General features: G+C 43.0%; 1 protein-coding gene across 1 annotated transcript in view; it reads left to right on the top strand.

The window, feature by feature from the left end:
- LOC309559465 (cytochrome P450 2G1-like) overlaps positions 1-13,736 on the top strand; it is an 86,900-nt gene extending 73,164 nt beyond the window's left edge. Inside the window, exon 9 of the mRNA XM_082262737.1 lies at positions 13,232-13,736. Within this exon, the coding sequence (XP_082118863.1) occupies positions 13,232-13,413 (182 nt within the window). The 3' untranslated portion in view covers positions 13,414-13,736. The remainder of the gene's footprint in view (positions 1-13,231) is intronic.
- The last annotated feature ends 2,919 nt before the right edge of the window (positions 13,737-16,655 follow it).

Here is a 16,655-nt window from a genome sequence, read left to right as displayed (position 1 = left end):
CTCTTTAATAATTCAGGGGCCCCCGGATATCTCTCCGACTATGTGAATGAGTATAGGTTACATAGTACTCATGCTCAAAAAAATATGTTTCCTGAAAATAAAAAAACCCAAATGTTTGACAAGTCCTTTATATAAAAAAGAAGCTATCAAGTTTGGCCATGCTGAACACCCAAAATGCTCTGACAGCAGAAGTTTAAACGTAAGTAACATTGAACTCATCCCTAACCTAAGCTTTTCTATTCTCTTAGGCCAAGGAAGCAGCAATTGTAGCCTTCATTTGATCTTTAGTTGCAAGGGTGCTTCACATTTGATCAGTTATGACATCAACCATTTGATGGCTTGACAGTTCAATTGAGAGTACAATTAACAGTATCAATCACAGAATGTCTTGAATATTAGTATGCCTTGAATGTTACTGTTTTGGGAAACCAATTAATCGATGTTTGAATAAAAAAATTATTTACTCACTGTCACCGGTCAGTGTCTCTGATCACTGCCACACCAGCCATATGATGACATTGTATCGCACCAGTATGTTAAAAAAAAAATGTGAAAAAAAAGAAAATATTGATTTTATTTATTTTCTTCATTTTCAAGAAACTTGTGACAAAAAGTTACAACTTCATAAAACTTGCCATGCCTCTTACTAAACACCTTGGATGGTCTACTTTTCAAAAAATTGGTAATTTGGGGGCATTTGTACTGCCCTGCCATTTTTGGGCCTCAGGAAATGAGCTTTTCAAATATATATATATATATATATATATATATATATATATATATATATATATACCATGGTTTGTAGACAGACTAAATAGTACAAATTGATTTGTTTTTTTTTTGTTGTTTTTTTACCATAGAAAACGTAGTAGACTTCATTTTGGCCTAACTTTATGAGGAAAGATTATTTGTTTCAAAATGTAATAACAGAAAATAAGAAAATTTGTTTTTTTCCCAACATTTTCGGTATTTTTTTGTTTATATAGCAAAAAATAAAAAAATCCAGTGGGTAATTAATACCGCCAAAAGAAATCTCTATTTGTATGAAAAAACAATTGTAAAAATTTAATTTGGGTACAGTGTTGCATGACTGAGCAATTGCCAGGTAAAATAGCACAGTGCTGATTAGCAAAAAATACCCTGGTCATAAAGGGGATAAAACATTCCAGGGGCCAAGTGGTTAAATACATAGCACATATACAAAATGACTTACATACAGTAGATAAACCTTATATCAAGCTTGACCATTTTACCATGTTACAAGATATACAACAGTACATGTATGGTATGCATATCGTAAAGTTCAAGATAGCAATAAACTGGTACAACTACAAATAGTAACAGGGGTCGGGGTAATCTCTCCACTCCAAGGCTCTGTGCATTTTTGTTAAGATCCTAGAAGCTAAATAGTGTTCAATTTATCTCTTTTTTATTCAGGAATTCACATGGTTATACATAACATTTTCAACATATACATCTTTTTCATAATATATATCATAATATATAACATCTCTATCTGCTGTTTTCCTAAAACATTTTTCTTTCCTCCCCCCCCCCTTCCCTTCCCTCCCCTCCCTCCCACCCAACACAACAGAGAAAAAAAAAAAAAAAACAAAAGAACTTATTGTAATAAACAGAGATGGAGGGATACTCTCTTTTGCTATCTCACTTTCCTTCTCATTTTATTTTGTGAAGTATAGTTTCCCTTCTTCAGAGCATATCCAGTGGTTCCACAGTTCCCAAATTTTTCTATGTTTCTCCTGTCTATTTTGTGCCGCTGCCATCAATTCTTCCAATCTCCTGTTATCTTCTATCCTTCGTATCCACTCGGACACTAAGGGAGGTTGTGTTTTTTTCCAGGCCCCTGGAATGCATGCCTTTGCTGCATTTATCAAATGAGGAATTATGGATCTTTCATATTTTTTTGCTGGAATATCCGATAGGTTTAATAGAAGAAAAGACGGATTCTCCTCTAATTCGTGTTCTACAAATTTCTGAACTATATCCTTCACCCCTGTCCAGTAAGTTTTTATTTTAGAGCAGGACCAGAAGATATGGTACAAGGTTCCCACTTCCGTCCCGCATCTCCAACATAGATTAGATTCATTTGGGAACCATCTATGTAATTTCTCGGGCGTGACATACCATCTTGTTACCAACTTATAGTTCGTCTCTTGTGTTCTGGTACATCTAGATGACCCTAGTGCAAACCTTAATATCCTCTGGATCTGCTCCCCTGTAAACCTACAGTTCAAGTCCTCCTCCCACCTCCTTACCCATGGCAAATCCGGTTGTTCCTCCGGGTTTGTCAATAGGCCATATGCAATTGACAGAGTACGTGAGAGATTTCCTGGCTTTACACAAGCTTGCTCGAATCTCGTTAGTGGTCTATCAAAATCCTCTGGTCCCGGTATAGAGACTAGAAAATGATGTAGTTGGACAGCTTGCCAAAATGGCACCTTATATAGTCCCTCCCCTTCAGTCAATCTGGTCATCGAAGGCCATTTTTTTTGTGTTAAGAAAGACGATGCCTGTTCCTGCTCCCTTTCCCTTAACATTACAAATTGTCTTTGATCTAGTCCCGGAGGGAATCGGGGATTACCTAATATTGGAAGCAAGGGGGATCTATCTGTCGTTAGTTTATTAAATACATTTGGTCTCGTGCAGATCCGTAAAGTATTTCCAATTATTAAGTGATGTTTTAGTCTTTTCGGGAGGTCCTGGTAGCACCATATCGCTCTTTTCAGGTTTACTTCTGTTTGTGCTTGTTCCAGGATCACCCAAAGTTTAGTCTCTGAGTGATGCCACCAGTCCAAGATCCTACTTATTTGAGCTGCCTGGTAATATGCTCGTACGTCCGGCAGGGCTAGACCCCCCTTTTTTTTAGGCAAAGTTAAAATTTCCCGTGCTATTCTTGGTTTTTTGTTTGACCAGATATATTTCACAAGCAATGAGTGTATTACCTTGAAAAATCTACCTGGTATCTTCACCGGTAGTGCTCGGAAAAGATATACAAATTTTGGCAATATTATCATCTTCAATAAATTACATTTACCAAACCACGACTGCATCCCCCCGTGCCATTTTTCTAATAATCTCTTAGTCGTTGCTATCATAGGCAGGAAATTGAGGTCATACACCTGTTCTAATTTTGCCGGTATGTATGTTCCCAAGTATCTCACGGCCGTCTCATTCCACTTAAAACCAAAGCTATTTTTCAATAATTGCACCTGAGTCGTGGGCATCTCTACCCCCATTGCCTCTGATTTCCCAAAGTTGATTTTTAGATTTGATAAGGCCCCATATACTTTAAGTTCTTGTATCAGGTTCGGCAATGAGATACTTGGATTAGTTAGCGAAAATAACATGTCGTCCGCGTAAGCAGCTATTTTGTATTGTTTCCCCTTTACGCTTACTCCTTCTATGTCTAAGTTCCCTCTGACTTTACAGAGGAAAGGCTCTAGTGTAAGGGCGAACAAGAGGGGTGATAACGGGCACCCTTGCCTTGTGCCATTTTTTATCGGAAATGTTTTTGATAATAACCCATTAGCTTTCACCCTAGCAGTTGGATTTGTGTAGACTCTAGTTATTCTATCTATCATTAAGTTACCCAACCCGATATATTTGAGCACGGCAAACAGGAAAGGCCAGCCCACCCGGTCAAAGGCCTTCTCTGCGTCCGCGCTCAACACTACACACGGGGTCTTCTCTTCCTTTACTATTTGTATCAAGTTGAGTATTCTTGTTGTATTATCTTTCGCTTCTCTTGATGTCATAAAGCCTACTTGATCTAGATGTATTAATTTTGGTAATATTCTTGCCATCCTGTCTGCCAGTATCTTTGTGAATATCTTCAAGTCTACGTTTAATAGGGATATTGGCCTATAGCTGCTACAAGCCGCTGGGTCCTTACCCTCTTTTAAAATTAATGAGATATGTGCCGTCAGTGTGTCTCTGGTTAACGTCCCATCTGACTCTGTTGCATTGAATAACTTTACCAGGTATGGGCCTAGAATGTGGAACAGTGACTGATAGTATTGTGCCGTTAGGCCGTCTGGCCCTGGCGCTTTTCCTGGTTTCATTAGATTCGTTGCCTGCTGTATCTCCTCTATGGTTATTTCTGCTTCTAGTGAGTCTCTTTCTTCCTCTGATAGCTTAGGTAATTGTGACTCGTTTAAATATTTTTCAATTTCCCTTTGTTTAGGTGGCTCTCCTTTTAAATTATACAGTGTGGCATAGAATTTCTCAAATACTTCCGTTATTTGTGTTGGTAATGTCTTTTTATTCCCCTCAGCTGTTACTATATGCGGTATGTATGACCTCAATCTCTGTTCCTTGACAGTCCTAGCCAACAATTTTCCACATTTATTTCCTGCCTCATAATTTAGTTTGCGGCATCTTTGTATATCTGCTTTGGCCTTATATTGTAACAGGTCCGTGATCTGTTTCCTAATCGCTGTTAACTCTGACAATATTCTATCTGACGCTGACTGCTTATGTTTTGTCTCTAGTTCTCTAAGTTTTTCTAACAACTGTGCCATTTGTTCATTTCTCTCTTTTTTGATACGCGCCCCGTTCTTGATAAAAATCCCTCTTATTACTGCCTTATGTGCTTCCCATAGGGTGCCCATCCGGCAGTCCTCTTGATCATTAATCTCGAAAAAGTTTTTTAGTTCTTGAGCCACCTCTTTTAACACTTCTTCCCTTTGCAGCAAGCTCTCGTTCAGCCTCCAGCATTGCTTATTCCTTAAAGGATTTAATGTGAGGCCATACACCATTGTTATAGGTGCATGGTCTGACCATGTGATATTATCAATATCCGTTTTTTTCACTGCCTGTAGCTGAGCGTGGGGTATTGCAAAGTAATCAATTCTAGAATAATTCTTATGCGGCGTCGAAAAGAACGTATATTCTTTCTCGGAGGGGTGTTGAAGGCGCCATACGTCTATCAACTGAGATTTATGCAGTATTTTCAATATGCGTCTATTCCTTCCAGGGGATACTGCCATAGTCCCGGCTGAGGTGTCTACTGCGGGTATCAGGGGAGCATTAAAATCTCCTCCCAGGATTAGTTGACCCTCTGTGAAGCTCTCCAAATTAGCCAGGGTTTTTGATATAAACCTATCCTGTCCATTGTTAGGCGCATATAGTGTTGCTAATGTTACCCTTAATTCTCCTATTAATCCTTTCACAAATAGGAACCTTCCCTCTGGATCTTGTTTACTGTCTTGTAGGGTCCACGGGACGCTTTTTGCTATCAATATAGATACCCCTCTCGATTTTGCCTCCATATTCGTGGAGTGATATGTGTATGGAAAAAAACTATTTTTAAGATATGGTATTTTATCTGTCCTGAAGTGCGTCTCTTGTATAAATGCCACGCTAATTCTTCGGTTTTTTAGGTCATTTAATAATATACGTCTCTTTTCTGGAATGTTTAGCCCCCTAACATTATGCGACATGATTTTTAAATCCTCCATCTCTGTTTAGTTTACATACAACAAAACAATCCCAAAAAAAAAAAAAAAAAAAAAAATTAAACAAAACCCCTCCCTAATTGGCGAAGAGAAGATTCCGGTTCCCCGCGGTTCCGGCTCTTCTCTTCTCCAATTTGGATAGTAAACCTATCCTTATCTCACACTGCACTATTAAGTGCACTTCTGTGTGGATTTTTTAAATAGGGGACTACCCCGGCATGACTCTCCGCCGATCCCCCACACCTCCCTTCTATACTTCTTCAATTAATTCTAATCTCCCACTACCCCCCGGGTCCTTTCTAGTAGGTAATGCATCGGCAAGAGAAAAATAGTTACATTCCTTCATAACTCTCTCCTTCCCCCTTATATGAGTGCTATTTAGTCTTACACTTTCTTGTACTATTGCCTTGTTCCCCCTTAAATAGTGGCAAAAAGTAAAAAATAAGTAGAGGTCCAAAAAAAGAAAAAAAAAAAAAAAAAAAAAAATATATATACTTTTGTGCTTCGTGCTAAAAATTTAGAGGGGGAAGAAATCCCAAACACACCTTCCTCCCAAAAAATGTGGGAAAAAAAAAAAAAAAAAAAGGTATTTACTTTTGTGCTTCGTGCTCCAAGTTTAGAGGGGGAAGAAATCCCAAACACACCTTCCTCCCAAAAAATGTGGGAAAAAAAAAAAAAAAAAAAAAAAATAAAAAAAAAAATGATTTACTTTTGTGCTTCGTGCTCAAAATTTAGAGGGGGAAGAAATCCCAAACACACCTTCCTCCCAAAAAGTGTGGGAAAAAAAAAAAAAAAAAAAGTATTTACTTTTGTGCTTCGTGCTCAAAATTTAGAGGGGGAAAAAATCCCAACCACACCTTCTCGTGTGCAAAATTTAGCAAGTGAAAAAACCCAATCCTCCCATTTCATATATAAAATCCAAAGGAGGAAAAATCCCAGCCATGCCTTCCTCCCTTAAAGTGTAATATGCTAAGAGGAAAGGAAAAAAAAAAAAAAAATAAAAAAAAAAGGGGAAAAGGAGAATCTCCATTCCCTACTAGTGTATCAGTAAGACATAATCAGCATTACGAAAGTTCCATTCCTATCATAGATCTTCTATGTTGTTCTTCTTTCTCCTATCTCTTCCACCCGATCGTCTCTCTCTTTCTCCTGTAATCGGGGATACCCAATGGGTCCCTCTCTGGGTATATGGCACAGCCAGTTCTCCACCTGTATAGGTTCTGCCTCTATAAAGCGAAAAAATGCCATTCTATCTTGGTACGATTGGAGCTTGAAGTATCTTCCGTCTCTGCGAAACGTCACGGAAAAGGGGAACCCCCATCTATAAGTACATCCCGCCCTCTTGGCCAATTCTAACAAAGGTCTCAGGATCGCCCTTCTCCGTAACGTTCTCCCAGAAATGTCTGCAAAAATCTTTACTGGTTTTCCTTCCATTATTATCTCCTGGGTCTCCCATGCTGATCTCAGAATCGTTTCTTTATGTGTGTAATGGTGTATTCTGCAGATCACATCTCTAGGCCTCCTTTCTTCTTTGCTTCGGGGGCCAAGGGATCTGTGGACTCTCTCAATTTCTAGGTTTCCTGGGTATTTATCTTTTAAAACTTGTTTAAATATTTCTTTTGTCACCTCCACTAATCTTTCATTGCCGAAAGTTTCAGCTATTCCGCGTAACCGCAGGTTACTGCGGCGACTTCTGTTCTCTATGTCCTCTAGCTGTAGTTGTAATACCGCCTGCGTGTCTTCCTGGTTATCTCTTTTTGCTTCTATAGCTGCCAATCTTTCTTTTATTGCGCTAATTGAAGCCTCCTCTTCTCCTAACCGGGTTGCAATCTCCTGTATGTCTTTTTTAACTTCTTGTATTTCTTGCTGATGTTTCTCCTCTATTCTATTGATCATCTGTTCTATGTCTGCTCTTGTCGGGAGTGCCTGTAGCATAGCTTTAAGCTCTGAATTTTGTGTGGCAGCTTGCGTGAGTATACAGGTTATTGGTGTTTCATCTTGGCTATTCCTTAAGTCATTAGCCACTCTTACTGTAGGGGGTGAAGTGTCCGCTAATTTTGATGTATGGCTAGCTTCTGAGCTTGCTGCTGCCATTTCTACACTTTTTGCGGATTTCTGGCTATTAGAGAAGAAACGGTCAATCTCTCCTTCTGTTTTGTTTGACTGACCTTTTCCTGTACTCCTTCTTCCCTTTCTTCTCTTAGTGAGTGTCATCCTTTTTCTTTATCCTACATAGCTTCCTGTCCTTTTCTCCCTCTTCATTAGTGTATTTTTTCTCCTGTTATTGTTGGTTTAGCAGATTATTCCACTCTTTCCAGCAAGTATACATCACACAGTTCTATTGCACCAATACATACTTATTGCCACTTAATATGTCTTACAGTACTCACGGCTCCAGTTTAGCTTTTTCTTCCTTCACCTCTCCACAGAGTGTGTCTCTTGTACTACGAAAGTTTTTAGTTATAGTGTAATATCCTTCCCTTTTCTCTGCCGTTGCTATGATCCGTCCTCTCGGGGGGAAGGGGGGTAAGGCCAGGCTTCTATGCTTGTCTTGTTATATGTGACCGTCCATTGCCTCTCCTCTCACCTCGGGTGGTCATCCTCAGTTAGCTCTACAATGGGCAGTACATCTCAGTCTTTCCCCCATCAGCTCCGTAACTCTCTGGATGGCTCCGGGTGGCTCACTCCTCCATCCGGGTACTCCACCAGTCCAAGTCCAAGTTCCTCCCCGACCGTGCGGGGCGCCGTCTGTGGGGTAAGACTCTGCAGCACCTGCAGCCTCAGCCGCTACGATGTCCCGTCTGGCGTTCAGCCCTCTCTCCCAGAGCGAGTGGTCTGCTGGTATGCAAGGCTACAGCCCCCGCACCTGCCTGCTGACCCAGCCGGACCCGACCCGCCAAAACCGCTGCTCGCGGCCAGCGGGAGGCTCTCTCCTGTCTGCCCGGCTCCTTGGCGTCCCCGCCTCGCTATCTTTCGGATCCCTGGCGGGCGTGGGTGTTCAGCGTGTGGAGGTGTGGAGCTCAGCGGAGGTCAGTCTCAGCGTGTCATCGCATGACCGCTTCCGGGCACGCCCCCTCTCTGCTAAATAGTGTTATCTTATGTGTCCATGCACACTACTTTAGGCTAGTAGCATTTTTTGAGCTTCAGCGTCTAGGAGCAAAAAAAAATAAATAAAAAAAAATAGTTTTGTAGAGTTTTTGGAGCGTTTTCCAGCAGACAAAAATGCTGAACACTTCTTAACGTTGTTAACCGCTGCTGAGCACTGGCTTCCAGTGTTTGTTTTTTTTAGCCAGCGGGAAGCCGGCTGCCATGTCTTTAACAATGTATGGCTCATCAGCTTTCACTGGCAAAATCACTCAGCAGTGACTTCTGCCACCTTGCTACTCACATGTTCACATGAGCAGCCTTTTAACAATTTTACTGTGGTATCAAAATGGTAATTATTCTGTACATGTCACGCTTCGTTTCCATAGCATCAAGCCCAGCAACACAAAAGGTAGAAACAGATCAACACAAAATGCATGGCCAACTCTACCACCTCCTTTAATGTAGGTCATCCAAACATGGATTCTCCTCCAGAGTCTTTATTGGCCTACCTTGCAGGGTACTCTTTCTCAGGCTACAGACTTACATAATGTATGATGGGGTAGCCTATTCCCATTATTCTTTTTACTAAGGCCCCTCTGTAATGTTCCGGTACCTTTGGTACCCTAAATTACTCTTTTCACGGGTGTATGCGCCCCACCATTCTCTTTTGGAAAGGTGCGCATACACCTTTAGGACTGAGGCTGTCATCACTCAGCGCCGGACTAGATGGCTATTTAAATCGCCGGTTCTCACTCACATTTGTTCGTTCAAACACCCTTACCTGGATGCTAACTTGGCTTGAAGCTTTCGTGCTTGCAAGCATACCTCGCTGACGGAACCTCGCTGCGCTGATCCCTGCATCCCGCTTCCGGATCATCCGCTCCTCCTGAACCAACCTTCGGCTGTATTGCTATTAGTGCTAAGTACCCCGCAGGGGAACCCTCTATAAACTTATACTAAGCTTACACTATCTAGCTCTGCATAGTAAAGACTATTTATCACATCTGCATATCTAGATTGCTAGCTCTTAAGACTACTGCTACTTATTCCTGCACTGGGTTGATCACTCTTGTATGTCCACCTGCTACTCTGTCATCTGCTACCATACATGATTGCTAAACCTACCTGCATCCATCTGCTACTGTCTTACCTTCAAGTGTCTGTCACCTACCACCTCCACTCAACCTGTCTCTTAAATCTTCATCACTGTGTTACTACATACATAAAGTCACTCTGGGAACCAGCTTGTTGAGTGTGTGTATTTACTAGCTGAATTAAGACCTTCCACACATGATGAGTCATTGAGGTTGGGAATGGTATCTCAGCATCTCTCTTACATGACTACTGAAGTGGAATATTTCTGCAGCTGAAAATCCACACCATACATGAAACGCAGGAGCGTTACACCCTCCTACATTAGCTTATATAGGGGTACAGCACTCTAGCCACTAGCATCATCTAAAAGGATGGACCTCGCTAAAAAGGGTACTAACCAACGTTTACACGGGGGCACTACAACATTTTTTCCCATAGCTTTCATGCGCTTAAAGAATAAGTGCACTTTAAAACAAAGCGTACTTATTTTTTTTGCCTCTTTGTCCTGAGCTAATTGATCCCACCTTCCACAGATATATATGTAGCACCTCCTGACCCATAAAGGCATGGTGGCACCTCTAGAGGGAGGGGTGGGCCAGCATTTCACCTCAGCTGAGTTCATGGCTAAAGGGGGAGACTGAGACAGAAAGATAGATGCCAATAACTTTTTAGAAGAGGTGAGGGTTCGGGATCCTTGATACCCTAGTGGAATATTTACAGACTTCTCCCATGTCTAGCTTCACAGTGTCAAAACCTTTTAAGCTGACCCAGAAACACGGTAAATAGTATCCTAGCTGGTCCACAAGCTTTGCTCACTCCTGCTGGTTCCAGTGCCCTCTACTTTGTTTCTTAGGCTTCAGTGTGCCACTAAGTTTCTGCTAAGTTAGGCGCAAGTAAGTCACTAAGTTCCTGCGAAAACAAGGGTCCTCCCCTTGGTCTCCTTCTCAACTCAACTTCCCTTATCAACAGGCAGGACAGCTCCAGGACCACTTTGTGCCTTTTTCCTTTCTGGAGTACATGGCAGGTCCCACTTAGGCTATTGGACCTAATAGATAGGTCAGTCCATCAGTACCTCCCCACACCTCAGCCTGTGGGGAAGAGAGAGACCACAAGGCATATTTATATCCTCCCCCAGTATACACTAGTGGCCTGAACCTACTGGATTGGCTGAAGAAAATATAAATATTCATAACTCATCCTTATTAGGAAATCTAATTATTTCCAGTGGCACCATTGACACTTATTGGCAGCAGTGAGAAATCACAACCTAACTGAGCTTAGGGAAAGACCAGGTGAAGAACCATACAAATCAGCCTTGGCTGACTACCACCCAGCCAAAAACTAAATTTAGCCAACAGCCCCTGTTAATGACAGGGTGACTACACTTACTGGGATCTGATAGGCACAGGCTTCAAGGTTTATTTACTTCCTATATCAAAAGTCATTTTTTTCATTGACACACAGGCACATTGTCTGTCATATAAGGGCTATTACAAATGTTACACAAATACCTGCAAATATTGCAAATTAAGTCTTCGGTGATGGAGGAAAATTACCCCATTAAAGATTATATGAATTGTGGCACATCCAATGCTGTTTACACCATTTGTACTGTATGTTCTTTATAATATGTGAGTTGTACCGCTTGCCCCCCAAGATGTGGAATAGGGGAACATTACACTGCAACTACTAAATAAAATGTGAGACAATTGACAATGGTATCCTGTCATTTTAGAGATATTGGCGAGATAAATAAAATGGGGTTGAACCCCTTCCCCCAAAAGGACATGCCTGTACGTCCTCTAGTTAATGGTGTTATGCCGGGGTGATGCCTGCAGCTACAAGAGCAAGAGCAATAATTCTAGCACTAGACCTCTTTTGTAACTGGTAACCTTTAAAAATGTTTAAACTGTCTCTTAGGGGGATTTTAAAGTATCGTAGTTTGTTGCCATTCCATGAGCGCGTGCAATTTTTAATGTGTGACATGTTAGGTATCTATTTACTTGGCGTAACATCATCTTTTACATTGTACCAACAAATGGGTATTGCATTGTTTTTGTGTGCACTACAATTTATTAAAGTGTATTTTTTCCCAATAATTTGCATTTAAAATACTGCTGCGCAAATAACATGTGACATAAAAAATTGCAACACTCACCATTGTATTGTCTAGAGCCTCTGCTTAAAGAAAATATATAATGTTTTGGGGTTCTAAATGTGTCAGTGGTTAAGTTTGATAGTTTAGAGAAAGCTGCAAAACCTAAGGGAAGGCGGGGGTTAAAATGCGTGAGCATAGGGGGGAAATGTAACTTTTAATTTGGTACCGAATAAAGCATCTCTCCATGTTTCAAGTGTAGGTGCTATTCTGCTTGATTCAGCTTAGGCACATTACAGCACCATAGACTTCCATAAGGCTTGTCTACCTTCGTCTACTGGCTGGAAGTTTATAAGAAGGTTTATACATTTTAACTATATAATTTCACTTTCAGCACTCATTGAGACTTAAACCCCGTACACACGATCAGATTATCAAATGATCTGTCGTCCGTTTTTTGTGGCATGCTAGTCTGATGTGGAAAGGGAAGAGGTTATTTTCATACGAATTTTCCCGTATGACAGAATTCTACTTCAGAAGTGATGTCATGTGTTGGATTGTTTTGTATGTGTTCTTTTGTCTCTGAGCATGCCTAGTCTTGCTCTTAAGATTTTTTTCCGTCGAAAACTGTACTAATGAGACGAAAATCGGACATTGTGTTGACGGACAATAAAAATTTTTAGCCTGCACATCAGGATTTTTTCGGCCGAAAAGTAGGAGTCGGAGTCGGCTGTCGAAAGCATCATACTAACAATCCGAGAATCGGCAGATCGGTCCTCGGACAAATTTTCCCTACAGATTTTCTTATCGTGTGTACAGGCCTTTAGGCTCCATGCACACTGGCTTAAAAATCGCTGCTACTACAGGAGTTTTGTGTTCTGCCTATAGAAGCAGCTCAATGTTATCCTATTTGTCAATGCACATTAGGATGATTACAGGCATATTTTAAGCTTAGTGTTTAGAGCCAGGAAAAAAAAAAAACCCTTCTGGTTTGCGTTTCTGATTAGAGCTTTCTGGCAGAAAAAAAGAAAAACTCTCTTAAACTCTTCTAAACTACTGTATATACAAAAATGCTCTATATGAGCATTTTTTTTCTGCCAGGGGAATTGGAGTTTTTTTAAGCCCAGTGTGCATGGAGTCTTAGGGGTTAATTTACTAAAACTGAAGAGTGCAAAATCTGGTGAAGCAGTGTATGGTAGCCAATCAGCTTCTAACTTAAGCTTGTTCAATTGGCAAAAAAAAACCCTGGAAGCAGATGGGTTTCTTTGCAGAGGTGCACCAGATTTTGCACCCCTCTGTTTTATTAAATCAACCCCCTAATGTCAGGTCAGTAAAGCAATGGAAGGGTCAATGGGGGCATAGTTGTTGGGCTGTGCATAGGGTATCAGCTGCCTTTAATCCATCCCTGACCTAAGACTATACCAAATTGCATGCTTTTAGTTGTAGTTATTGATGTATTTTCTTTCCTCTTTCATAGGAAAACGTGTATGTATGGGGGAGGGTCTGGCTCGCATGGAACTCTTCCTCTTTTTTACAATCATTCTCCAAAGGCTTACTCTGAAACCCACCATGGACAGAAAGTACATCGAAATTACACCAGAGCCCAACAGCAATGCTTCTAGACCTCGTGAATATGAGATGTTGGCTGTGCCTCGCTGAGGGACCATTTTTATTGAATATGGTATTCATGTTTCAAGATCATTTATCACTTTACAATTTTAAAAGATAATGTAATATGGACTTTCAGGGTTACCTCTATAAAGTTCTATAAACAATAAGTGCCTGAGTGACAGCACCTGGTCGGATCCTGAATTTATTTCAAAGCAGGGACAATATTTGGCTAGAATCTGTCTGTTTACCCCATGATTATGTGGGATAGCTCTCAGGAAACATTATTGCAGAAACTTTTACGCTCAGGAATGGTTTGTTATATGTAAAACACTTCAGACTATGTAATAAAGTACATTTTAAAATGAAAGAAATGTATATATATATATAATTCCGCGCTATGGATGTATGGTGAGTATGAAGGTCTAGCTGCTGCCCCCACTACAACTAACCACTAGAGTTAAGCGGACACCTGGATGTCCGTGTTCGGCGGGTTCGGCCGAACTTGAAAAAAAAGTCCGGGTCCGGGTCCGTGTCCCGGACTTTTCTGAACTTTACCCGGACACCGAACCCCATTGAAGTCAATGGGGACCCGAACTTTCAGGCACTAAAATGGCTCTAAAAAACCAATGGAAAGGGCTAGAGTGCTGCAAATGGCAGCAAAATGTAGTTATGAGCATGGCAAGTGCTCTGCAAACAAATGTGGATAGGGAAATAACTTAAAACAACAAAAAAAAACAGAAAAATAAAACAATTTTCTTCATCTGTGAAGGACGAGGCCCATATGGAGTAGGAGGGAGGTTGAGGTGGCGGTGGATGTGGCGGTGTAGGTGGAAGCGGCGGTGGAGGGGGACGAGGTAGCCAACACTGCTTTTTTTTAGTCATTTTAAATTAGGGTACACCCCAAAATAGTGAGAAAGATCAAAAATATAACAATGGCTGGGTAAGGTCGGTATCCATCTCTATTCTGCACAAGGTACGGAAAAGTCCTGTGGGATCCATGCCTGGTTCATTTTAATGAACGTGAGCTTGTCCACATTGTCTCTGGACAGACGGCTGCGCTTGTCTGTGATAACGTCCCCAGCCGTGCTAAATACACGTTCAGATAATACACTGGTTGCAGGGCACGCCAGCACCTCCAAGGCGTAAAGGGCAAGCTCAGGCCATGTGTCCAATTTGGAGACCCAGAAGTTTAAGGGGGCAGACCCGTCATTCACTACATGTAGGCGTGTGCACACATGCTGCTCCACCATGTTGGTGAAATGCTGCCTCCTGCTAAGACGTTCCATATGAGCTGCTGGTGCTGCTGTTTGTTGTGGCGTGCTGACAAAGCTTTTCCACATTTTGGCCATGCTAACCCTGCCTTCTGAGGTGCTGGCGGTGCCCTGGTTGCGTTGGCGACCTCTTCCTCCTCCTCCTCTGCCCTGGCCTTGTGCTTCCACTGTGGCCCTGCTGTCAGGTGGGAATGCCAGCAGCATCGCGTCTACCAGCGTGCGCTAGTACTCCCACATCTTGCAATCACGCTCCAGTGAGTGAATTAAGGACGGTACGTTGTCCTTGTAACGGGGATCCAGCAGCGTGGCCACCCAGTAATCAGCACAAGTTAGAATGTGGGCAACTCGGCGGTCATTGTGGAGACACTGCAGCATGTAATCGCTCATGTGTGCCAGGCTGCCCAGAGGCAACGAAAGGCTGTCCTCTGTGGGAGGTGTATCGTCTGTGTCCTCTGTATCCCCCCAGCCACGCACCAGTGATGGCCATGAGCTGGCCTGGGTGCCACCCTGCTGTGAACATGGTTCCATCTCCTCCTCCATCTCATCCTCCTCATCCTCCAGAACTGTGCCCCTGTTGGACAATTGTGTACCTGGCGTTTGTGGGTGCAGGAACCCACCCTCGGAGCCCCTTGTGAATGACTGCCCTGAAAGCCTTGGAAATGATCCCTCTTCCTCCTCCTCCTCCTCCTCCTCCTGTGCCACATCCTCTTCCATCATCGCCCGAATCGTTTTTTGAAGGAGGCATAGAAGTGGGATAGTTAAGCTGACAATGGCGTCATCGGCACTGGCCATGTTGGTGGAGTACTCAAAACAGCGCAACAAGGCACACAGGTCTCACATGGAGGCCCAGTTATTGGTGGTGAAGTGGTGCTGTTCCGCAGAGCGACTCACGCGTGCGTGCTGCAGCTGAAACTCCACTATGGCCTGCTGCTGCTCGCACAGTCTTTCCAGCATGTGCAAGGTGGAGTTCCACCTTGTGGGCACGTCACATATGAGGCGGTGAGCGGGAAGGCCGAAGTTACGCTGCAGCACTGACAGGCGAGCAGCAGCAGGGTGAGAACGCCAAAAGTGCGCACAGACGGCCCGCACTTTCTGCAGCAGCTCTGACATATCGGGGTAATTTTTAAGGAACCTCTGCACCACCAAATTCAGCACATGCGCCGGGCAAGGGATGTGCGTCAAACCGGCTAGGCCCAGAGCTGCTATGAGATTTCACCCGTTATCGCACACCACCAGGCCGGGCTTGAGGCTCGCTGGCAGCAACCACTCATCGGTCTGCTGTTCCATGCTCCTCCACAACTCCTGCGCGGTGTGTGGTTTTCCCCCCAAACAGGCAAGTTTTAAAACTGCCTGCTGTCGTTTACCCCTGGCTGTGCTGAAGTTGGTGGTAAAGGTGTTACGCTGACCGGATGAGGATGCGGTAGAGGATGAGGAAGCGGAGTAGGAGGAGTTACGAACAGGAGGCAAACTGAAGCGCCCTGCAATCCTCGGTGGAGGAAGGACATGCGCCAAATTGCTATCCACCTCAGGCCCATCCGCCACTGCATTTACCCAGTGTGCCGTTAGGGAGATATAACGCCCCTGACCGTGCTTACTGGTCCACGTATCGGTAGTTAGGTGGACCTTGCCACAGATGGCGTTGCGCAGTGCACACCTGATTTTTTCCCCCACTTGGTTGTGCAGGGAAGGGATAGCTTGCCTGGAAAAGTAGTGGCGGCTGGGCGCGACGTACTTTTGGACAGCCACTGACATAAGGCTTTTAAAACTGTGCGTCTCCACCAGACGGAATGACAGCATTTCAAAGGCCAAGAATTTTGAAATGCTGGCATTCAGGGCCAGGGATCGCGGGTGGGTAGGGGGGTACTTCCTCTTCCTCTCAAGTGTTTGGGAGATGGAAAGCTGAACGCTTCCACGGGACATTGTGGAGATGGTTGGTGACCCAGGTGGTGGTGTTGCTGACAGATCGTCTGTTTGCGGGGTGGCAGGTGCCGGTATCACTACAGAGGTGGATGAAGAGGC

This window comes from Pelophylax lessonae, assembly GCF_965119305.1.
Source record: "Pelophylax lessonae genome assembly, chromosome: 7".
Taxonomy (NCBI): domain Eukaryota; kingdom Metazoa; phylum Chordata; class Amphibia; order Anura; family Ranidae; genus Pelophylax; species Pelophylax lessonae.
The sequence above is the reverse complement of the archived record's forward strand: the minus strand, read 5'-3'. Positions and strand labels throughout refer to the sequence as shown.